Source organism: Narcine bancroftii, chromosome 2, assembly GCF_036971445.1.
Source record: "Narcine bancroftii isolate sNarBan1 chromosome 2, sNarBan1.hap1, whole genome shotgun sequence".
NCBI lineage: Eukaryota > Metazoa > Chordata > Chondrichthyes > Torpediniformes > Narcinidae > Narcine > Narcine bancroftii.
In genome coordinates, this window is record NC_091470.1 from 57,142,838 (window position 1) to 57,167,101 (window position 24,264).

The following is a 24,264-nucleotide window of genomic DNA, read 5'->3' on the forward strand; positions in this document are numbered from 1 at the left end:
CAAGCCCTTCCCAACTATACTTATCAACGCTTGGACTGGTCCCAACTGCCGAAGCGAGGCAACGACTGCACTCTTGTAGTAGGTTGTCAGGGCGCCGGTAGCAGCTTCTCCACCTCCCCTGACCGGGATGTTGGCTGGACTCCAGAAGTTCTTCTTCTTCTTGCTGAGAGATGTTGCCACCTCTCGGAGAGTCTCAAACTTCAGCAGCGGGACCATGGCTTATATTACCCAAAAACTGCTTACCCAAGCACCTATTCCCAGCGCAGCAAGAAAGATAAGCAAGCAAGCTAGCATACTAGGTTTCTAACTGGTAACATAATTTTCAGCTTATCACTTTGAATACAATGGTTTATTATGCATCAAGGCTAGGCTTCTGACAGTCTGTGATCAAAACAAGCAGGAAGATTAAATGTTCTTGGTACACAGATGTCCTTTCATCAGATAACAGCATCTCTGGCCCCTTGGTGGAATTTAGCTTGTGTCTGCTGATTCTAAAGGTTTTCGGCCTTCCAGAACCCAGAGCTGCAAGTTTAAAAAAAGAGGTTAGAATCTTCCATTACATTCCACCCCTTGGTCACAGGCTGTCAGACATGAGACTTGACAAGCATAAGAGGACAAAAAGAGCGTAAAAGAGAAATTAAAACTACAATAATCACAAAAACAAGCAATAATGCGAGCAACCAATGGAGAATATTGTGGCCCAACCCCCCAAATGTACCAGCTAACCATGAAAAAGGATTCCAACCAAGGCTCACATTATCCTTGTTGGCCACAATACCCAGACACTAGAGCTCACGAACAGATTTTGAAACATGCTGAACAATAACATATCCAAGGTGCATGAGGACTTCCTTGATGTAATGCACCAGACCTCGGAACGTCCTAGTTATTACAAATCCAATTGTTGGCACCAAAGCAGCTGTTAAGCCAGATCACCATGAGCGTAAAACGGAGAACCTGGAACAAAGAAGCCTGACACACGTCACTCACAATACCGTAAGCGTTCAGTGTTTAAACAGACTAAATCATCCTGTCCCTCAATAGCTACCCATCGAGTGTTACCCTGGGCAGGTGTCACTATTTTTCCTTTTATAGGAGGGCCACTACCTGGTGGTGCCACCCATACCTTTTATCCGGCATTCTCTAGTTCAGGAGTGGGGGGCAATGACTGTTTTTCCTCTGGAATAGGCTGTAGTTCAGAGGCGTGAAGAAGTCAGTGGAAAGGTGTACCTCCTTTTAAAGGGCGATGATTTAAATTGTCGACTGCCTGCTGCAGCACGACACCACCCCTAGTGGTGTTAACAAACGAATTTGTTCCTTCAGTAAGCCATTCATTCGTTCAACTAACCAAGCAGCCTGGAGACTGAATCTCCTCTGGTACATCATAATGAGAAATTAAATGATTTAGTCCTTGGATAGTGCTAGCTTGGTCAGCCGTCTTGGTGGGAAAAGCAAAAATCAGGCCCGAAAAGGTGTCAACCATTACTAGGACGTAACATTTACCCATACAGTCTGGCATAGGGCCTAAGTAATCAATTTACCAAACCGCAGATGGGTGAGCATCCCATTTTATTCGGCCAGGAGGACATTCTGGGCATGTACGCACGACCATGCGGACATCATCCTGATGGACGGTTAAAGCATGTGTTCGGGCCCACATAGCTGATCCCTTCTCCCCCAAATAACCACTCTGTTCATGTGCCCATCGAGCCAGCGGGACGGTATCAGCACGGCTGATGGTGGCAAGCTGATCTGCTACTGCATTATGTTGTGCCATGTTAGTCGCCATATTAGTATGGGCATCAACGTGATACACAGTTATCTCACGGTCCCACAACAGCTGCCACAGCTCTTTGCCCCACACTGGGCGGTCGTGTATCATCCAGTCATTCTTTTGCCAATCAGGCATCCATACTACAAGTCCATTAGCCACAGCCCAGGAATCAGTAAACAGGCGAAGAGGGTGATCATGGGGATCTAGTGGTAAAGTGACTGCCTTCAACTCAGCATACTAACTGGAGCCACCATCCCCCTCCTCTGATAAGTGAGTTCCTGACTTGGGATGGTAAGCCACTGCCTTCCACTTTTGCTTTCCTTGCACCCACCAGCTGCTACCATCAGTAAACCAGGCATCCTCTTGTTCTGCTGGAGTGAGCAAATCATATGGTTTACCCCACTGAACTGGTGAAGGGGGTAAAGGAGGGGGCAAGGCAGGTTCAATGTCCTCATGACGAGACGGAAGATCAGCCACCTGTTCGTGTATGCGCCCCACCCCTTCAGGCCCTCTGGTTGCACGACTCTGAATATACCACTTCCATTTAACAATAGAAGACTGCTGCGCCCCCCCGATCTTTAGATTAGCATCATTAGCCAGAACCCAATTCATTATTGGAAGTGCAGGTCTCAATTGAACATCTGCATCACCTGTCATTTTTTCAGTCTCCAGCAGGGCCCAGTAACAGGCTAGTAACTGTTGTTCAAAAGCAGAATAACGAGTGCCAGCCTCAGGCATAGTACGTGACCAGAATCCCAGCGGGACTCGGCGACCCTCTTGTTTCTGCCAGAGGCTGCAGCAGGCCACATCATCAGTAACGGAGACCTGTAGTTCGTAGGGGGGTATCTGGGATGCGGGGAGCAATGGGCAGGGCCTGAAGAATAGCCTGCTTGGCAGACTGGAACGCCCTTTCCTGATCGTCACCACATACAAAGTCCGTTTTCTTTTGGGTAACCTTATACAGAGGATGTAAAAGCAATGTCAAGTGTGGAATATGGCGTCGCCAATATCCCAATAACCCCAGGAAATGCTGGGTCTCTTGTTTGTTAGTAGAAGTGGCCAAGTCTGCGACTTTATTGCAAACTTTATCAGGAACCACTTGTTCTCCAGCATGCCACTGAATTCCAAGGAAAATAACTGTCTGGGACGGGCCCTGTACCTTGGCGGGGTTAATGGCCCACCCTCTTTGCATCAGGGTATCTTGGACACTCTCCAAACCTTCCTGTACCATCTCTTCTGTGGCCCCTTGGATCATCACATCATCAATATAATGGTGAATTGAGAGGGAAGGCGATACTGGCACCGTCTCCAGATCACGGGCAATTAGGCTGAGGCAAATAGTGGGAGATTGTACATAACCCTGAGGGAGGCGAGTGAAGGTATACTGGCACCCCTTCCAGGTAAAGGCGAACTGATCCTGTGAGTCCTCAGCTATAAAAATACTGAAGAAGGGGTTAGTGAGATCAATGACAGCATAACATGTTTCTGAGTTCCCAGTAGCAATGTTTTCAATAAGGGTAACAATGTCTGGAACTGCCGAAGCCAGTGGTGGGGCATGTTTGTTGAAAAAACGATAGTCAACTGTCATTCTCCAGCCAAACAGGGCTATTAAAGGGTGACGTTGCGGGGCTCACTACCCCTTCTTCTTGCAAAGCATCAATGGTGGGACTAATCTCTTCTTGCCCTCCAGGGAAGCGATATTGTGGAATGCACACTGGTTTCATGGGGGGTGGCACCATCACAGGATCCCACTTAGCCTGACCCACTACTAGTTTTTTTGTAATAGTCCGAATTCCAAATGCAAATCCCCCTTGGCTAGTATTAAGGGCTGTACCAGCCAACATATTAATACCCAGGATACACTCGTCAGTAGCAGCCACCAGGGCACGTAACCAGATAAGGGAAGAGCTATCACCCACTATGGCAGGAATTTTATTTCCTTTGCCAGGGTGACCGCTCCTCCCAACCCCTCTATTCGAAAGGTCGGTCCAGTCCAAAGGTCGGGGTTACCCGGAATCACTGAGTGCTCCGCATCGGTATCAACCAAGGCCAAATATTGGCAGTCATTACCCCCACCCCAATGGATTGTTAACGGTATGTAGGGCCGTGGGTCCCCGTGTGTCTGCAGTATCTCAATGGAGTAGACACGGGAGCCCTGCCCACACCTTCATGCTTTAGTAGGGTTCGGGGGCTTCCAGGCCCACGTGCCACTATTATCCATTAGAGCCTTGTTAACCATTTGTTGTATCTCATCACTGGTAACTGGAGCAGGAGAAGCCTGCTCGATAGAAGCAGCAGGGGGAGCAGAGGGCACAGCTGGGCCAGGAGGACTTTGCAGCTGGGGATGATGTTCCCCTGCTTTTCTCTTATAAAGGGCATAAAGGACTGCAGTAGGTTTCCCATCAATATCACTTTTAGGTACGCCTAACTTTAACAAGGTTAGAAAAAGGTCCTTTTTTGTCGGTCCGTTATTAACAGCAGCCCCTCTATTTTCATCATGCTTGTCTGATGTAACCTGGGCTGTACGTAAGTGGATTTTACCTCCAAACTCCAATTCACTAAGCCCAGATAAGGCGTGCACCACCTCAGACACAGGGTGCCCAATTAGTGGACTAGTTATGGACAGAACCAGCCCCCGTGTAGTGGGTTGGGCGGAACGAACCAATCTGGTATGTATTCTGGCCATGAATATCTCTTCATCAGGGCACCCACCCCCTGTGTACCCACAGCCTCAAACGCCCTGCATACAAGGCAGAGGCCAGGGTCTGTTGACGAATTACTGCTATACCCTCCTCTGGGGTTCTCCAATTGTTCTGTAAATGTAAATCCCAATCTACTGGTGATGGGTATACTTGTAGCAGGGCATCCCCTAGAGTAGTAAGTAAGTAATCCATCTTTCTCCCTCTACCCCGCAGCTCAGCAGTGACCCTGATATCAGTACTCAATGTTCCTAATCCCAACAATTCCTCAGGGGTTAAAAATACATTACCCCCTCCTTGTTCCCAGACACACAGGAGCCAAGCTGCCAGAGTTTCTCCTGCCTTTTGCCTAAATCGATCTCCAATGGCAGCCAGCTCTTTTACAGAGAAGTCACGTATCATTGACTGTTTCCGACCCCTGTTCCCACTTTGGCCCACAGGGTCCTCCACCCAGTCTAGGGGAGGATTCCGAGGCCATCCCGTAGAGGGAGTAGGCCATAGAGCATAAGCAGGGATTTGGGTATTTTCCCCTGGGTCCACTTGGGAGACCGGGGTATCTATCCCTTCAATCTCTACCCTTACATCATCCCCCCTTCCGTCTGTTTGGGAAGTCTGCTGCCTTAAGGGGTGGGCGTGAACAGCAGGTGGTGGAGAGGGTAGTATATTAGACACATGCTGAGGAGTATCTGCATCATTACCATTGTCATTCCAGATATTCCAATCCCAATCCTCAATTACATCAGGATCGTCACCATTCATTATCATGGCACGAATACGATATGGATCGGGTTCTACTCCTTGCCTTTCCTTATCTGCATAGAGCTGCTGCCGGAGTTTAATATTACGGCAGATCGTTTGGACATGCTTATCTTCCAATTCTTTGGCTCTGTCCTGACTGGTGCGAACAATTTCGCTCATCATGGAACAGCGTTGTCACATGGCTTCTAGCTCCTCCTCTAATTGCTTTCTCTTGCGCTGAGATTCTACTTCTCTTTGAACTGATTCTGCTTCACGCTGAACGGAGTGGTATAAGGCTGTGGCCAGCAACCAAAAACCATACGTCAGCGTTCCCTTTTTATCAGGAAATTTTCCTTCACGAAGGAGAGTGGCAACCCGCTCTCCCAGAGGTGCACTTGATGAATCTAATTTCTCATCCCAACTAATGGGTGGTCCCAACAAAGACAGGGTATTGGCCAACATGCCAAACCCATCGTCTTTGGAAGTCCATCCTGGAATCAAGAACTGCTCAGGGCTCACCTCTTTCTTTCGGCAAAACATCTTGAGACCAACCCTGTTCGCTGCGCCAATTGTCTTGGGTAAACTTATACCTCTAATTTTGTTCATTTTAGATTGGTCACAGTGTTTGAGCTACCGAAAGAAAATAGACACACACACCAAGAGCAGTTCAGTTTATACAAATGTTTATTACAAATTCAAAAGCTGATTTCACACTACAATATGCAAGCCCTTCCCAACTATACTTATCAACGCTTGGACTGGTCCCAACTGCCGAAGCGAGGCAACGACTGCACACTTGTAGGTTGTCAAGGCGCCGGTAGTAGCTTCTCCACCTCCCCTGACCGGGACGTTGGCTGGACTCCAGAAGTTCTTCTTCTTCTTGCTGAGAGATGTTGCCACCTCTCAGAGTCTCAAACTTCAGCAGCGGGACCATGGCTTATATTACCCAAAATCTGCTTACCTAAGCACCTATTCCCAGCGCAGCAAAAAAGATGAGCAAGCAAGCTAGCATGCTAGGCTTCTAACGAATAACATAATTTTCAGCTTATCACTTTGAATACAATGGTTTATTTTGCATCAAGGCTAAGCCTCTGACAGTCTGTGACCAAAACGAGCAGGAAGATTAAATGTTCTTGGTACACAGATGTCCTTTCGTCAGATAATAGCATCTCTGGCCCCTTGGTGGAATTTAGCTTGTGTATGCTGATTCTAAAACACAAGCAGGTTCTCAGCCTTCCAGAACCCAGAGCTGCAAGTTTAAAAAAAAATGGTTAGAATCTTCCATTACACCAACCTATTAGGGTTTTTTGAAGTAATCTCAAGTAGGATAGACAAAGAGGAGGCTGTGGGTGTTGTCTATTTGGTATTTCAAAAGGCTTTCGATAAGGTGCCACATATTAGGCTGCTAAATAAGATGAGGGCCCATGGAATTACAGGGAATTTATTAAATTGGATAGAGAATTAGCTGTTAGGCAAGAAGTAAAGTGTTGAAATTAAGGGATCCCATTCTGGATGGCTGCCTGTTACTAGTGGTGTTCCCCAGGGGTTGGTCTCGGGGCCGCTGCTGTTTACAATTTATATTAATGATTTGGATAGTGGTATGAATGGTTTTGTGGCCAAATTTGCAGATGGCACTAAGATAGGTGGCAGAGTGGGAAGTATAGTAGACACCTTAAAGTTGCAGAAGGATACAGACAGATTAGGAGACTGGGCAGAAATATAGCAGATGAGATTTAACATAAAGAAATGTACAGTTGTACATTTTGGCAGTGGAAATGGGCAGAATTCTATTTGGATGGGGTGAAAATTCAGACCTTGGATGTGCAAAGGGACCTGGGTGTCCTCGTGCAGGGAAACCTAAAAGTTAATGACCAGTTGAAGTTGGTAGTGAAGAAAGCGAATGGTATGTTGGCATTCATTTCAAGAGAAATAGTGTATAAGAGTAAAGAGGTGTTGATGAGGCTCTATGTGACACTGGTGAGACCTCATTTGGAGTACTGTGTGCAGTTTTGGGACCCCTATCTTAGAAAGGATGTGATATTGTTGGAAAAGGTGCAGAGGAAATTTACAAGAATGATTCCTGGAATGCAAGGGCTAACATATGAGGAGCGTTTGGCAGCTCTTGGGTTGCATTCATTGAAATATGGGAGAATGAGAGGAGATCTCAGAGACATTTCATATTTTAAAAGGTTTAGATAGGGTGGATGCGGGTAAGATATTTCCCTTGGTGAGTGAATCGAGGACAAGGGGTCATAGTCTGATAATTAGAAGTTATCTATTTAAAACAGAGATTAGGAAGAACTTATTTAGTCAGAGGGTCGTGGATTTGTGGAGCTCACTGCCACATACAGCAGTGGAAGCCAGATCACTGGGAGTATTTAAACAAGAAATAGACAAGTATCTTATTAGTGAGGGTATCAGGGATATGGGGAAAAGGTAATTGTAACTAGTGTAGAGTAGCTTAGTGTAGTCTTACGGAACAGACTCGATGGGCCTAGTGCCGCCTTCTGTTCCTTTGTCTTGTGATCTTGTGAAAGAGAATTGAGCAGTGGACCAAAAAATAATTTACAGGCTGGATTTATATCAGTTATTTATGGTGAATGGTTTCAGATTCACTTCAATGCAAATATGCTATCATAACTTCGGAGGAAGTGTTCAGAAAGCAAAGTCCATTGCAGATAGATCAAAGGGTGAACACAGTTATGTCCAAAATATGGTGGCCTATTGTCAAATATTCATCTTTGTTTTAAAGCCACACCTATTGTAGATTTTAAGTGTGTTCAGTAGTACACAATTGTAACATTACTTTTCTCATAAAATCAGTAGCAATAATTTCCTGGTAATTTTGGTACACACTGGAAATTCAACTCGTGCACTTCTCAGAGACTACAAAGGGATGTAAGTAAATTAAAGTGAAAGGGCATAGATCTGGAAAATGGTGTATAATGTGAAAAATGTGAAGTTGTCCATTTTGTAGGGGAAAAATGTTATCTTAATGATGAGAAATTTCAGAACTCTGAAATGCAGAAGGATTTGGATGTCTTAGTGCATGATTTTTAAAGGCTGGTGAGAAGGTGTCACAAATCATAAGGGAACCTCACAGAATGTTCTTATTTATGGCTAAAAGAATAAATTTCCCTGCAAACTGTGGAGTCTAAATTCTTGAATAAATTCAGATCTCAATCAAATTGTGAACCTGTAAGAAAATCACTTCTTATAGGGATAGACTTGGTAAGTGGGTTTGACAAAAATGAGATGAACCATAATTTTATTGAACAATGGAGCAGCTTTGGCTTTCTGTGTATATTGTCTTCGAAGGAGAGGTTAGAATATTAGGCTTCTATCTCATGGAGATTATCAGAGTAAAAAGTGACAAATCAAAGTCAAGAAGATCCTGATAGACAAGTCTTTATAAGATGAATGTGGAGAAAATGTTTTCTCTTATGGGTGAATTTAGAACGAAAGATCACTGTTTATAAATAAATAGCCGTGCATTTAAAATGAATTAAGTTAACTTTTTCCTCAAAGAATTGTAAAAGCAGTGTTTTTGAATATTTTTATGATAGACATTGATAATTTCTTGATAACATGCAGTGAAAGATTTTCAATGGACATGTAGAGCTCATGTTACTATCAGGTTTTATAAATTGGTGGAGCAAGCTTAAAAGGTCCAGTCCTAGTCCTTTTTTGTTTGTTATATTTGCAAATTCATGGAGCATTGCTTTGTGGTAGTCTAATTCTCTCCTGCCAGCATTGGACTGATTTTCCCCAAGTACTACAACAGCCGGTGTTTATATGAGGGAAGGGGTCATTGCTTCCATTCCCATCCTGTGGACCAAATAAGCTTGAGCTTCTGAAGTACTGCTGAAACCCACAGAAGTCCTAATTTACAGACTGTATTGTTAGTCCTTAGAAAAGAGAGATCACTTCAAGAAAAAAAGGAAGACTGTGGAAGATGCATATGGTACTTGATTTTGTATCCCCCTGTGATTCTTTAGCCTAGGGTTTTGGCCCAGTGCTCATTAGCAGGAGTACCTGCCTATCTAACTCGGTCAGATCCTAGGCATGAGAAAGGTCTTCAATCTGAAATAATACCTAACAATTTGGAGCTGCTATGAAGTACAAGACAAAGAAATGAGGTAGTTCCATGACATGGTTGGTTTACTTGATGCCCATCTCTGAGTACAATGCAGGAATTGGTTAATGTGGTGCGATATCTCAGTCCTGCTCATGAGTGTGGGGATGAAGGGAGAGAAGGCTGTTCTCTGACTAGCTAGCAGCTAGTCTTGGGGAATGAAGCAAGTTGGAGTTTCTGTCTGTTATTGAAAGCAACAGACCAAACCTGGTGCCTGTTTGTGAATCTTTTTCTGTGGTGCATCAAGATATTCTCACGTTGTAGAATCTCAGGGTTGTAGGTGATGTCATGCATGTACTCTGACAATAAATTTGACTTTTTTCCAACATAGATTCAGATTGAAGACCTTTTTCATGTCCAAGTTCTCCTCCCAACTAGGCCAAAACCCTAGGCTAAAGAGTCACAGGGGATACAAAATCAAGTATCGTATGCATTTTCCACATTCTTCCTTTTTTTTCTTAAAGGAACCTCTCTTTTCTAAGCACTAACATTACATTACTGCTTACTGCTTAGAACACAGAACATTACTGCCAGTGCATTCTACCTTCGGCCCACAATGTTGTGCCAACCTATATAAGCCGAAACTACAACAATCTAATCCTTCTTTACCTAATACCCATAACCTTTTTGTTTTACATCCATGTGCCTATCTGAGAGTCTTGTAAGTGTCCCTATTGTATCAGCCTCCACCACCAATTGCAGAAATGCATTCCAGACATCCACTATTCTCTGTGTATATTTTTTTAAAATCCAACTCTGACATCTCCCCTAAACTTTCCTCCACCCACTTTAAACAGATGTCCATCTGGTACTTACTATTGTTTCTCCCAGGAAATATGTGCTGGCTGTCCGCCTTATCTCTGCTGCTCATAATGTTATACATATCCCAATTAAGTCACTTTTCGTCCTTCGTTGCTCCAAAGAGGAATACCCTGGATCTATTAACCTTGCCTCATAAGAGATGTTCTCCAATCCAGGCAATATCCTGATAAATTTCCTCTGCATCCTCTCAAAAGCTTTTATATCCTTCTTGTAACAAGGCAACCAGAACTGAATGCAATACTCTGTGTGGTTTAACCAGAGGTTTATTGAGCTGTAACATTAATTCACAGATCTTGAACTTAATCCCTTAACTAATGAAGCCAATTGCACCATATATCTTCTTAACCACTGTATCAACTTGTGTATCAACCTTGAGAGATCTATAGACAGACTCCAAAATCTCTCTCTTCCACTGCACTGTTAAGAATCCTGCTTCATTTGTGAAAGTCAGCTCCACCATCACCGATATCTTCTGGTGTCTAATTGTGGCTCTGAACAGTTTCCTGGTTCCAACTCTCTTTCTCTTGCTACATTATGGTATCTAAATCACAATCAATAAAGCAGGGAACTCACTTCAACCTTCTTCCATTTTATTCAACCTTCTTCCAGCAGCAATGGTGCATCCAAGTCATGCAGATCTCTAATGGAGCTGCAGTCCTAGTGAAATGTCAGCTGTTGCACAATGTTCTATTGAGTATTTCATTGGACCATCAGACCCATTTTTAAAATAAAAAGGTTTTGATGAAAAACAATACACAAGATTATAACATTTATTTACTACTGTGAAACGGTGCAAAAGCAATGAGCAGTACAGTTTCAATGCTCCTATCTGGGGGTGAATGTATTTTTAGATGTTGACAGATTAATAGGAATTTCATTGAATCTGAAATGAAGAAAGAGTGCTTAGATATGCTTCCAAGAATTGTTATTGTGTTTTCCGAGTCCGAAGACCTAGCACTGCAACATTAATGCAAATGGTCCCCAAGTATAGAATACAAATGTGGAAATTCTTTTCAAGAATAAGGAGATAGCTGAGTTGTAAGCAATCTGCTTTAGCTAGATGGGAATAAAGTCACTGGTAAAAGACTTTTAACAGAGTTAAAGATGATGACTTTGGTTACCCTGATATTTAGTTTGAGAAGGCTTTATGGATATCAAAACCAGATTTCAGACAACCAACCTGATAACCTTCCTCTAATACCAAATTCTGAATTTTAAAACACCTGGCATCTGGATTGGTAGATGCTGGATAAGCGAGTTTTCTGATAGTGAGACTCATCCTTACAATGCCTAACTAAAACACCTGCATTAAGAATAAATAGTTTAAAAGACAAAAATACAGTAGAATCCCCATTATCCAGCAGCTACTGGATCGCAAATGGTGCATAAGTGAATTTTCCACTTGACTGATATGCTCTGTTACAGCGCTTAACTAATATACTGTAGTGCTTGTCACAGCCAAGAAAGACTCAGCCACCACATTGAAAGTCGTTAATGACAGTTTTTATTCAAATTCAACGCGCAGCCTTTTAAGGGCAGCATGAGCTCAGTCACCTCGTGCATTGTGACATCATAATCGCTGCCCCAGGTGGGCGCTGGGCAGGAGACTTGAGGCAGGGAGAAAACCCTGACAGCTCCATCTTCCCATGGCTGCCCCGCCACGTGGCGTTACACGCTAGGCCGGTTCGCCGTGAGAGAGTGCATCGCCAAAATACGTACATTAGGAATACACAGTTTAAACTACAAGTGACAATGCAAAATGTAAAGTAAGTTGGAAAATAATATCAATATTGTCTTTAATAATGCAAATTTCACTTTAATCCAATACCATATATTTTGGTGTATAAGTCAACCGGCAGATAGGTCAACTCCCTTTTTTTAGCCAAATTTTAATGGTTTTATGTTATATTCGGCATATGTCAACCCCCATTTTTTTGGGCTGTCTGGGCCTTCCAGGAACAACCCAAAAAAACTTTAAAACTCCCGAATTGCAAGTAACAAAGCTGTAAATTAAATAAGTTTTTAAAAAAATCCTCAGCCTACCAGGAAGGAGCAGTGATGGCCCATGGACCTGGAATGGTTACATCATACTCCCAGCGGTAGCAGAAACCTTGGCCTACCAGGAGGCAGTGGAGATGGCCCATGGATCTGGAGCAGCGACATTGTGCTCCAGGCAGGAGCAGTGCCGGTAATGTCAGGGTCCCAGATAGGAAGGGTTATGGCAGTGGCCAGCGGTGGGAAGGTGCTTCCAACATCAACTTGTACGCCGAATCAACATCAATCTTTTTTTTTTGGTGAATTTAATGTCTCAAAATTATATCCATCATATCAGTTGACCCCACCCCCCCTTGAGATTTTTTTTATGGTTTTACGACTCGACTCGTATGTCAAACTACAGAGTAATTTCCATAACCTACAAACTTTAAATTTGAACCCCGGTTGCTGGCACTGTAACAGCATTGCATTAGCCACTGCAATAACCATGCCACCATCATAATTAACCTTCCCTCCCCCAAGTTTACAGATAAAAACTCACTCTCTACATTATTTATAAAAATTTAGACATAATGAGAGGAGACAGTTCATCACTCAGGTGATGGTGGCATATGGAACAAGCTGCCAGACAAAATGGTGGAGGTGGGTTCATTAGACAATAAGACATAGGAGCAGAAATAGGCTATTCAGCTTATCAGGACTGCTCTGCTATGATTAAAGATGAAGATTCTGTTAGGCAGGGATAAGGAGGAATTTGGGGAGTACTGACCAACTCTTCATCCTGGGCACTACCATTTTATTCAAACACAACTTTATTCAACAGCTGCTTTGGACGGGGAATAACAAGACGCTCCTCTGGCTGAATGTTTGTTCCCATTTTCACCTAAGGTTTATATTTTACTTCAGAGAGCATTTACTTCTATAATTTAAAACTTGGATTTATTTTTTATTTATTTATTTTTATTCACTTTCCTGCCGGTTGCTTGAGGTTGCTGGTTGCTTGAATTCTGGAAAACAGGGTTTTACTGTTTTAGTTTTATAACAAACAAAGGAAATATCGAGGACTCATCCATGGCAGTATCCATGGAAAGAAATACAAGTCAACACTGGGTCAGGATTCTTCATCAAGACTAAGATGAGAATGGTAGATAGGTGGGGTGGAAGATAGGTGGGAGGGAATAAGAGGAAATAGGATACTAGATAAGTGATGGTGAGATAGATAAAGAGACAAATAGGACTGGAGACTACAGGGGAGTGATTGAGGCCAGCTGGTTGAAAGAAAAGCAAGTACTGGAATGGGCTTAAAAATGGGAGCAATGAAAGGCAAATGGAAACAATGAAACCAAAAGAACACAAGTAGGAACAGAAGTTGACCACATGGCCCATGGAGCATGCTCCATCATTCAATACGATCATGACTAATCTGTCTTGGACTCAAATGCTCTAAGCTGCCTGTTCCCTATAACCATTAATTCCCCTAATTTTCAAAAATCTGTTTTAAATATATTCAATGAGGCAGTCTCTACTGCTTAATTTGACAGAAAGTTCCACAGATTTACTACTCTCTGAGAGAAGCACTCATCAGGTCTACCTTAAATCTACCCCAAATCCAGAGGATATATCCACTATTTCCCTGTTTCTATTTTGTATCTTTCTTTCCAAATTTTATATCTCTATATGATTACCCTCATGTCCTTCCAAATTCCACTGAGTATAGTCCTCACCTCACCTCACCTCCAAAGCCAGCTTATTCTTTCTTAAAGCTAGATATGCATATTGTGCTGCTTCTACAGTTGCAGTAAAACCTCCCTGCTCTTAAATTCAATTCATCTAGTAATAAAGGCCAATTTTCTCTCTTGATTATTTCATTTATCCTCTTGATTACCTGCTGCATCCACAAACTAACCTTTTGCTATTCTTGCTCAAGCACTACAGCGAATTTTTTCACCATTTAAATAACAGCTCAATTTGCTATTTTTCATTCTAGTAGATGACCTCGCAGTTTCCCAACATTGTACTTCAGCTGCCAGATCCTTACCTATTCGCTTAACCTATCTCTCTGCAGGCTCTCTGTGTCCTCTGAACAATTTGATCATCCCCTCAACTTAGAGTCATCAGCAAACTTAGAAGGGCTACACTTGGTTCCCTCCTCCATATCATTTATGTATATTGTAAATAGTTGCAGGCCCTGCACCAATCCCTGATGCTCCAAAATAATCACTGATTGACAACCAGAAACAAAACACCTATTTATCCTAACTCTATGCATTTTTTAATCAATCAATCCTCTATCCATGCTAATACATCATTCCAAACTACATGCATCCTTCTGAAGAAGATTTTTGTGCAGCGCCTTTTCTATGCCTTCTGGAAATCTAAGTTTACCACATTCACCTTTTCTATCCACTACACTCATTGTATCCTCAAAGAACTCCAGAACCCTTCCTGAATCTATGGTGTTTTTGCCTGATGAAACGATGTCTGTCTGGTTACCAGATCAGGGTGGTGGTTAACTGAAATTGGAAAATGCAATATTCAGGTGATTGGGTTTTAGACTATGCAGGTGGAATATGGCACATTGCTCATCAAATTTATGTTTAGCTTTACCCTGCTAATGGAAGAAGCTAAAGACTGACAAGTCTGTGTCGGGATGGGGAGAAGAATTAAAATGGCAAGAAACTTTAAGGTATCAGTTTTAGAATTTGATGGAACAATTCTAATGTAGTCAAAATGAAAACTGAAAGGAAAATGGGATGATTAGGATTTATGCAAATACTAACCTGATGAAACATGCTTATTACCTTTCCCACCATTATCTTGATCCCACTATAAAAATTGAGGAATAGTAAGTACCTAATGGAGGAGACAGATGGAAATATGGCATGTATTTTACTGGTGAAATAATTAACCTTAAGGTACTGGCTCATTTTAAAAAAACAATAGCTGAAACATGCAAGAGAGTTACATAAGCTGACTTGTTCTTTAACCATTTCTGACAACATCATAATCTACATTTTTTCATCTTAATGGACTTGTCAGCTTCTCCACACAAAATAAAAGTTTGTAATAAAATATTCAAGCTTAACAATGTAAAAATTTCTCTGAAGTGTTTCACACATTTATGTTTGCAGAATTCTCAGAAATTTCCTTTTATTGCTAATTGCATAAACAATTTTTGAACAACAGATTTTAGTGACTTTAAAATTGAGAAAAAAATGAAAAACATTCACTAAACTGCCTGGATTCTTTTTGAACTCTACATTTGTTTACATGTAATTCTCTCAAGGCTGGTGTTTCACAAAGAATTGAATTACCAATTGATTAATAAATTAGTTTTGATATCCCTAGATTGTCTGTTTAAAAAGCTCATCAATATACACTTAAAGGTGAAATAGTTATTTTGGCTCTTTGTACTAAACTGTAATATATAGGATTTTTTAATGTTCATTCTATGAATTCTTCCTAGAGCTAAGCTTTTAAAATTGCACAAGGGATAGTAAAACAATGTTAATACTGTAGTAATTAACTCATATTAATACAGATTACAATGTGGTGTTTCTTTATTAAATCTTTCAAACATATAAAATCAAACCTCAAATTATTTTCCAATATTATTCAATATTTTGCTGTTTGATAAACAATCAACGTACATTTCAGAGTCCTCATTTGAATTCTTTTCCATCTTATTTTTAAAGCTGTCAACTATAGTTAAAGCATAGATTTATAGTATGGCATAAGCTGTATACAAGACATCACACCAGAACACAAATATAATTGGGGAAAAATGTGCCTGTCAAAATGGCATATTATCTTTTAATGCAAGTCCACTGTCATGTTATAATTGATAGACCCATTCTAAGTAAATGATATTTCTTTAATTATCAAAATGCCATTCAAATTCCATCTCCTACCAGCTATTTGGAGAAGCACCTTTTGCCAATCACATAGGAGAAATTTTCTGACTACAATGAAAAAAGCTTTAAATGAATTATCCATCCAAAATCTAATAACTTTAAAAAAATGGTTTTCAGAAATTGCCTGGATAAGTTATGTAAATATTTGCTGTGGTATCAAACCAAAGATGTATTTAAAAAAAAGAGCTTTCAGAAATTTGAAAAGTAATGATGTTGAATTGAAGCATTGTTCACATTTCAGTGATTGGGGATAAAAACAATTATCTTGTAGTTGTTAACTCGAGCAAAAATAGTTGTCAAAGTTTCCCAGATGATAGCAATTGTTACCTGATCATTTTGAACTCTTGTTCTAATAAAAGAATAGACTGATAACAAAAAGAGGAAATAGTGCAATAACATCAATCAATCCATGTTGAGTGAGCCAATTGGATAAAAAAATCTAGGACTGTTGATTTTCAGATTGGACACATAGAAACATAGAAGATAGAAGCAGGAGTAGGTCATTTGAACCTTCGAGCCTGCTCCGCCATTCAACGAGATCATGGCTGATCTTAAAGTTCAGTACCCCATCCCCGCCTTCTCTCCGTAACCTTTAATACCCTTATACTGAAGAAATAGATCTAATTCCCTCTTAAATATATTCAATGAACCTGCCTCTACTGCCCTCTGTGGCAATGAATTCCACAGATTCACCACCCTCTGAGTAAAGAAGTTCCTCCTCATCTCGGTCCTAAATGGTTTGCCTATTATCCTCAAACCATTGCCTTGGGTTCTGGATTTTCCCATCATTGGAAACATCCCATCTGCATCCATTCTGTCCAGTCCTGCCAGAATTTTATAGGTCTCTATGAGATCCCCTCTCAATCTTCTAAACTCCAGCGAGTACAATCCCAATTTGCGCAATCTTTCGTCATAAGTCATTCCTGCCATTCCAGGTATCAGCCTGGTGAATTGCCTCTGCACTCCCTCCATTGCAAGAACATCCTTCCTTAGATAAGGTGACCAAAACTGCACACAATAATCCAGGTGGGGTCTCACCAAGGCCCTGTACAGCTGCAGTAAGGTATCCTTGTTCCTGTACTCAAACCATCTTGATATGAAGGCCAACATAGCATTTGCCTTTTTAACCGCCTGCTGTACCTGCATGCTCGCCTTCAGAGACTGATGTACAAGTACCCCTAGGTCTCTCTGCACTTCCCCATCTCTTAATCTATTGCCATTCAAATAGTAATGTGCCCTCCGGTTTGTATTACCAAAGTGGATAACCTCACATTTATCCACATTGTAGTGCATTTGCCCAGTCCCTCAATTTATCCAAATCACACTGGAGCTTCCTGACCCCCTCTTCCGTGCACACAACCCCTCCTAGCTTAGTGTCATCTGCAAATTTGGAGATATTACATCCAATCCCCTCATCCAGATCATTAATGTAAATTGTGAACAGCTGGGGTCCCAGTACAAATCCCTGTGGCACCCCACTGGTCACCGCCTGCCACTCAGAAAACGAGCCATTTATCCCAACTCTCTGTCTTCTACCTGCCAGCCAGTTCTCAATCCACATCAATACTTTGCCCCAATCCCATGAGCCTTGATTTTGGAAGCCAGTCGTTTATGCGGGACCTTATCGAAGGCCTTTTGGAAGTCCAGGTACACCCCCATCTATTTTACCTGTCACCATCTCAAAGAATTCCAATAGATTTGTCAAGCACGATTTACCTTTTGTAAATCCATGTTGACTCTGTCCGATCCCTTCTCTGCTAGTCATATGCTCCGCTATTACATCCTTTATAATGGATTCCATCATTTTGCCCACTACTGATGTAAGGCTCACCGGCCTATAATTCCCCATTTTTTCTCTACCCCCCCCCCCCTTTTTAAATAGTGGGGTAACATTAGCTACCCTCCAATCCATGGGTACTGATCCTGAGTCTATCAAGTTCTGGAAAATAATTCTTAAAGCATCTGCTATCTGAATGGCCACTTCCTTAAGTACCCTAGGATGTAGATTATCAGGCCCTTGGGATTTATTTGCCTTCAATCCCATCAATTTCCCCAAGGCCATGTCCTTAGAGATACTGATTTCTTTCAGTTCCTCCCTTGCATTAGTCTCTATGTTTCCCAACATCCTTGGGAGGTTATTTGTATCCTCTCTTGTAAAAACAGAACTAAAGTAAGAATTTAATTGGTCTGCCATTTCCTTATTCCCCATTATATATTCCCCTGATTCCGACTGCAAAGGAACTACTCTGGATTTCACCAATCTTTTCCTCTTGACATATTTATAAAAGCTTTTGCAGTCGGTTTTTATATTTGCCGCAAGCTTACTTTCATAATTTATTTTTGCTCTCTTGATTAATCCCTTTGTCCTCCTTTGGCGGATCTTGAACTGCTCCCAGTCTTCGGTTGTGGTACTTTTTTTGGCCAATTGATATGCTCTCTCTTTGGACCTAATGTTGTCTCTAATTTCCCTTGTTATCCACGGTTGAGTCACCTTTTTTGGTTTATTTTGATGCCAAACCGGTATAAACGATTTTTGCAATTTATCCATTAGATCTGTGAATGCTTTCCATTGTCTATCCACAGACAACTCCCCCATAAACACCACCCAATCAATCTTACTCAACTCCCGTCTCATAACATCATAATTCCCTTTATTTAAATTCAGGACCTTAGTCTCGGTTTTAATTTCATCACTCTCCATGTCGAATGAGAATTCGATCATATTGTGATCGCTCCTACCCAAAGGGCCTCGTACAACAAGATTGTTGATTAGCCCCTTATCATTGCTTAATACCCAATCTATAATGGCCTGCTCCCGAGTTGGTTCCTCGATATATTGGTCTAGATAACCGTCCCGTAAACATTCAAGGAATTCCTCCTCCTCAGTATTTTTACTAATTTGGCTAGTCCAATCTATATGTAAATTAAAGTCTCCCATGATGACAGCTGTTCCCTTATTGAACGCTTTTCTAATTTCTCTTTTAATGCCTTCCCTCACCTCTACACTCCTATTTGGAGGCCTATATACCACCCCCACTAACATTTTCAACCCCTTGCTATTCCTCAGTTCTACCCATATAGATTCCGCATCTTCCGAGTTGATATCCTTTCTGTCAATCGTGTCGGTCCCTTCTCTCACCATCAATACTACCCCACCCCCTTTTCTTTCTTGCCGATCCCTCCTAAATATCGTATACCCCGGGATGTTACGTTCGCAGGCTTGCCCACCCTGCAGCCATATTTCTGTAATCCCAATCAAATCATATTTGTTTATCTCAATTTCCACAGCTAATTCATCTACCTTGTTCTGAATGCTTCTTGCATTAAGATATAAAGCCTTCAGATTTGCTTTTTTCACCCTCCTTGCTCTTTCTGATTTTTTTACTTTCGCTGCCTAACCTAACTTTTCCTGTTTTATCTTTTCTGTCCTTTGCCCTATCATACAGGTTCCCACCCCCCCCCCCCCCACCCCGCTGCCAAATTAGTTTAAACCGCACCCGACGGCTGTACCAAACCTAGCTGCCAATATATTGACCCATTTTGGGTTTAGGTGTAACCCATCCTTCTTGTAGAGGTCATGCCTTCCCCAGAAGAGATCCCAATGATCCAAGAAGCCAAAACCCTGTCCTTTACACCAGCACCTATGACAAGTGTGGTCACTAATGTTTGTTATTTATCTAGTGACGAGAATGTAGTTATCATAGTTAATAAGTTAGCGGGTGACAGCAAAATTGATAATAGTGGATAATGAAGAAGCTTGTATAAGATTACAACAGGATCAAGATGCACAAGGGAAGTGGGTTTTGGAATGGCAAATGTAATTTGGAAAAGTGTGAGGCATTGCACTTTGAGATATTAAACCAGGGGAGGATTTGCATTGTAAGTGGCATTCCCTGGCAGTGGTGTATTAACTCATGGTATTATTTCCCCCCCCCCCCCAACCCCATGGACCTCCTCCCACACCAGACCATACAGAATCCTTAGTAATTTTTTTTTGTACTAATGTTTCTTATAAATAGTAATTGCCATCCATTACTGAATGTAATGGCTATACTAATGAGATAAACAACTAGCAAAAAAAAACTAGTACATACTTGTCGCGCGTGCAGACAAAATCGCGTGATTTGAAGCATCCTTGTAATTGGGTAATAATGACAGCTCTGACCGGAGCACATTAGAAGGTTCAAAAAGTAAATTAGAATAGTTTTAGCATTTTAGGTATATTGATACATGTAAGCTGGGCTTATGAAAAATGTTTTTGTTGTTAGAACTAATTACAGCATTATTTGTAATTAAAAAAAATAATAAATCTCTGCTGAAACACTGCACAAAAATTTTTACACAGTCATTTTGGTGTTACCCCCTCTGATGGCAGTCTGCACCCCCCCTCCCCCTAGTGATGCCAGTGGCTGGAGAGCATGGTAGGACAGTGAGATCCATCTTACAAGTACTGTACATAGATCCCTGAAAGTGGTGAAACTGGTAGGTGGTAGTGAAGAAAGTGATTAGCAGGTTTGCCTTCACTGGTTAGCACACTGAGTACGAGAATCGGACCGTAATGATATTACTGTACAAGAGGTTTGTGAGACCAAACTTGGAATATTGTGTTCATTTCTAGTTACCCATCTATACAAAGGATGCCATTAAGCTGGAAAAGGTGCAAAGAAGATTCACAAGGATGTTACTGGGAGAGACTGGATACATTTGGGACATTTTTTTCCTCATGTGAATAGGCTAAGGATGAAGACTTTGTATAAGTACTGTATTTGACGGCATATAAGACCCACTGGCATAAAAGTATCCCCCATTTTTAGCGAAATTTTAGGGAAACTTGGACAGAATGTGCAAATAGGACATTGGCCAAACTCATTTTAATAATAATCTTCTTCTTTGGCTTGGCTTCGCGGACGAAGATTTATGGAGGGGGTAAAAAGTCCACGTCAGCTGCAGGCTCGTTTGTGGCTGACAAGTCCGATGCGGGACAGGCAGACACGGTTGCAGCGGCTGCAGGGGAAAATTGGTTGGTTGGGGTTGGGTGTTGGGTTTTTCCTCCTTTGCCTTTTGTCAGTGAGGTGGGCTCTGCGGTCTTCTTCAAAGGAGGTTGCTGCCCGCCAAACTGTGAGGCGCCAAGATGCACGGTTTGAGGCGATATCAGCCCACTGGCGGTGGTCAATGTGGCAGGCACCAAGAGATTTCTTTAGGCAGTCCTTGTACCTTTTCTTTGGTGCACCTCTGTCACGGTGGCCAGTGGAGAGCTCGCCATATAACACGATCTTGGGAAGGCGATGGTCCTCCATTCTGGAGATGTGACCCACCCAGCGCAGCTGGATCTTCAGCAGCGTGGACTCGATGCTGTCGACCTCTGCCATCTCGAGTACTTCGACGTTAGGGATGAAAGCGCTCCAATGGATGTTGAGGATGGAGCGGAGACAACGCTGGTGGAAGCGTTCTAGGAGCCGTAGGTGATGCCGGTAGAGGACCCATGATTCGGAGCCGAACAGGAGTGTGGGTATGACAACGGCTCTGTATACGCTTGTCTTTGTGAGGTTTTTCAGTTGGTTGTTTTTCCAGACTCTTTTGTGTAGTCTTCCAATTAATAATAATAATACTGCAGTAATTAACTGAAGAAAACTGAGGTCCTCCATCAGCCAGCTCCCCACCATGACCAGCAGCCCCCCCTCCCCCCACATCTCCATCGGGCACACTGAACTCAAAATGGTCAACCAGTTTACCTACCTCGGCTGCACCATTTCATCGGATGCAAGGATCGACAACGAGATAGACAACAGCCTCGCCAAGGCAAATTCCGCCTTTGGAAGACTACACAAAAGAGTCTGGAAAAACAACCACCTGAAGAAACACACAAAGATCAGCGTGTACAGAGCCATTGTCATACCCACATTCCTGTTCAGCTCCGAATCAAGGGTCCTCTACCGGCATCACCTACGGCTCCTAGAACGCTTCCATCAGTGCTGTCTCGGCTCCATCCTCAACGTTCATTGGAATGACTTCATCACCAACATCGAAGTGCTCGAGCTGGCAGAGTCTGCAAGCATCGAATCCATGCTGCTGAAGACCCAACTGCGCTGGGTGGGTCACGTCTCCAGAATGGAAGACCATCGCCTTCCCAAGATCGTGTTCTATGACGAGCTCTCCACTGGCCACCGAGACAGAGGTGAACCAAAGAAGAGGTACAAGGACTGCTTAAAGAAATCTCTTGGTGCCTGCCACATTGACCACCGCCAGTGGGCTGATATCGCCTCCAACCGTGCATCTTGGCACCTCACAGTTCGGCGGGCAGCAACCTTCTTTGAAGAAGACCGCAGAGCCCACCTCAATGACAAAAGACAAAGGAGGAAACACCCAACCCCAACCAACCAATTTTCCCTTGCACCCGCTGCAACCGTGCCTGCCTGTCCCGCATCGGACTTGTCAGTCAACAACGAGCCTGCAGCAGATATGGACATACCCCTCCACAAATCTTTGTCCGCGAAGCCAAGCCAAAGAAGAAGAAGAAAGAATTAACAATAGGAAACCTTTTATAAGAAAACAGTAAAACAAGTAATTATCATAGACAAAAACACAATAAAACATCAATGTTCTATAACAATTACTTTATTTGTCTTCACTGCCTGGACATTGATCAGCAGCGTTACTGTCAAAGCCCAAGAACTCAGAATCACTCCTGCTGGTGTTATTGTCTTCAAATAATGCATTGTCCTCCATGCCATCAAGGGCATGACTAATTTCACACTTCTTAGAAGCCTTAACAATAATTCCAGCTCTTCACCCACTCACACATGTGTACTGGTCAGATATTTAATTCTTCCTGCTTGTGTTAGTGCATGGTTCTTTTCAACCATCCATTTGTTCCTGATTTCCCTCATGCTGTTTTTAAATGCCTTGTTTGTACACACATCTAAAGGCTGCAATTGGCTCATCAGACCACCAGGAATAACTGCCATCTGGGTTTTCAGTTCGTGTGCCTTTTTTAAAAAAAACTTCTTCAGTTATGTGTACTCTGAACTGATCCCAGACCAGAAATGCAGGTTTTTATAAGAGTCCACTGGGATGCTTTTGCCATATTTTCTACAACCATAATTTGATTCCAGCTTTGCCCATCCAGCCTTTGGGGTGGTGGGGGGGGGGGGGGTGGTGGTGGGTCTTTCTTTTAAATATTGCAAACCATCGCAGTTTTGTGCCATCAGCACAAAAGGCCAGAACTACTGTATAGTGTGTCTTTTCATGACCAGTGGTTTTTACTAGGACAGTTTTAGCTCCTTTAATACTCAGTTTTGTTGGATGGTACATTGAATGTTACTGGAACTTCACCCATGTTTCCTATTTGACTCAGTTCAAAATAAGTTATTTTTTTGTGCATAGATTACAAACTTATGAAATTCTAATATTTTGTCTTTATGATCCACTGGCATTTTTTTGTGCAATCAATGTTTTTGTACGCATTGATTAAACCATGCCATTTCATGAACCAGTAACACCAACCTGTAAAATCCTTAAGCTTTTGTTCTTCGAATCTCCTGGCCTTGTGCATTATCACCTTGGTAGAACACATTTCCCTGGTTCTCTTTCATTTAGCACCCAGTTTTTTTAAGCCTCTCCTCAAATTGTGGCCAATGTGGGGCTGGACAACAAAGGCTACATTTACCCTTTTTAGCAGCCTCTTGACATTTTTCTTGCTTTCTCCATTCACGTACCATTTTTGCTGTAGCTAGTGTTCCAAAAACTCACTGCAGCTCCATTACCATGCTCCTTAGCACACGTTACGATTTAGTTTGCATGCAATAGTGTGCATGCAATAGTGGTTTTTGAGGTGATTTTATGGGAAAATTGTTGGTGGGGGGGAGTTTGTGTATGCTGTAAAATATTGAATATAAAATCATGAGGATATGGATAAGGTGATCACAATCAATTTCCCAAGGTAGCGCAGTCTGAAACTAATAGAGGGCATTGATTTAAGGTTAAAGGGGACCTGTGGGGTGACCTTTGCACACAGAAGATAGAGAGTAGAAGGAATGAACTTCCAGAGGAAGGGATAGAGGCAGATACAATTACAATGTTTAAAAGCCATTTAGACAGGTGCATGAACAGGAGGGATTTAGAAAAGGGTGGACCAAACATAGGCAGATGGAACAAGCTCAGATGGGCTACTTGGTCAGCATGGGTGAA

The 24,264-nt window shown here is 42.2% G+C and overlaps 1 protein-coding gene across 10 annotated transcripts in view; it reads left to right on the top strand.

The window, feature by feature from the left end:
- Positions 1 to 24,264, top strand: part of LOC138753571 (neuronal PAS domain-containing protein 3) — a 1,142,342-nt gene that overhangs the window by 749,501 nt on the left and 368,577 nt on the right. Inside the window, exons 1-2 of one of the 10 annotated variants that reach the window (XM_069916748.1) lie at positions 11,776 to 11,934; positions 12,207 to 12,356. The exons of the other annotated variants lie outside the window; for them this stretch is intronic. Coding sequence (XP_069772849.1) covers positions 12,234 to 12,356 — 123 coding nt within the window. The 5' untranslated portion in view covers positions 11,776 to 11,934; positions 12,207 to 12,233. Of the gene's footprint in view, positions 1 to 11,775; positions 11,935 to 12,206; positions 12,357 to 24,264 lie in introns of those variants that run through there. 10 annotated transcript variants of the gene reach the window in all.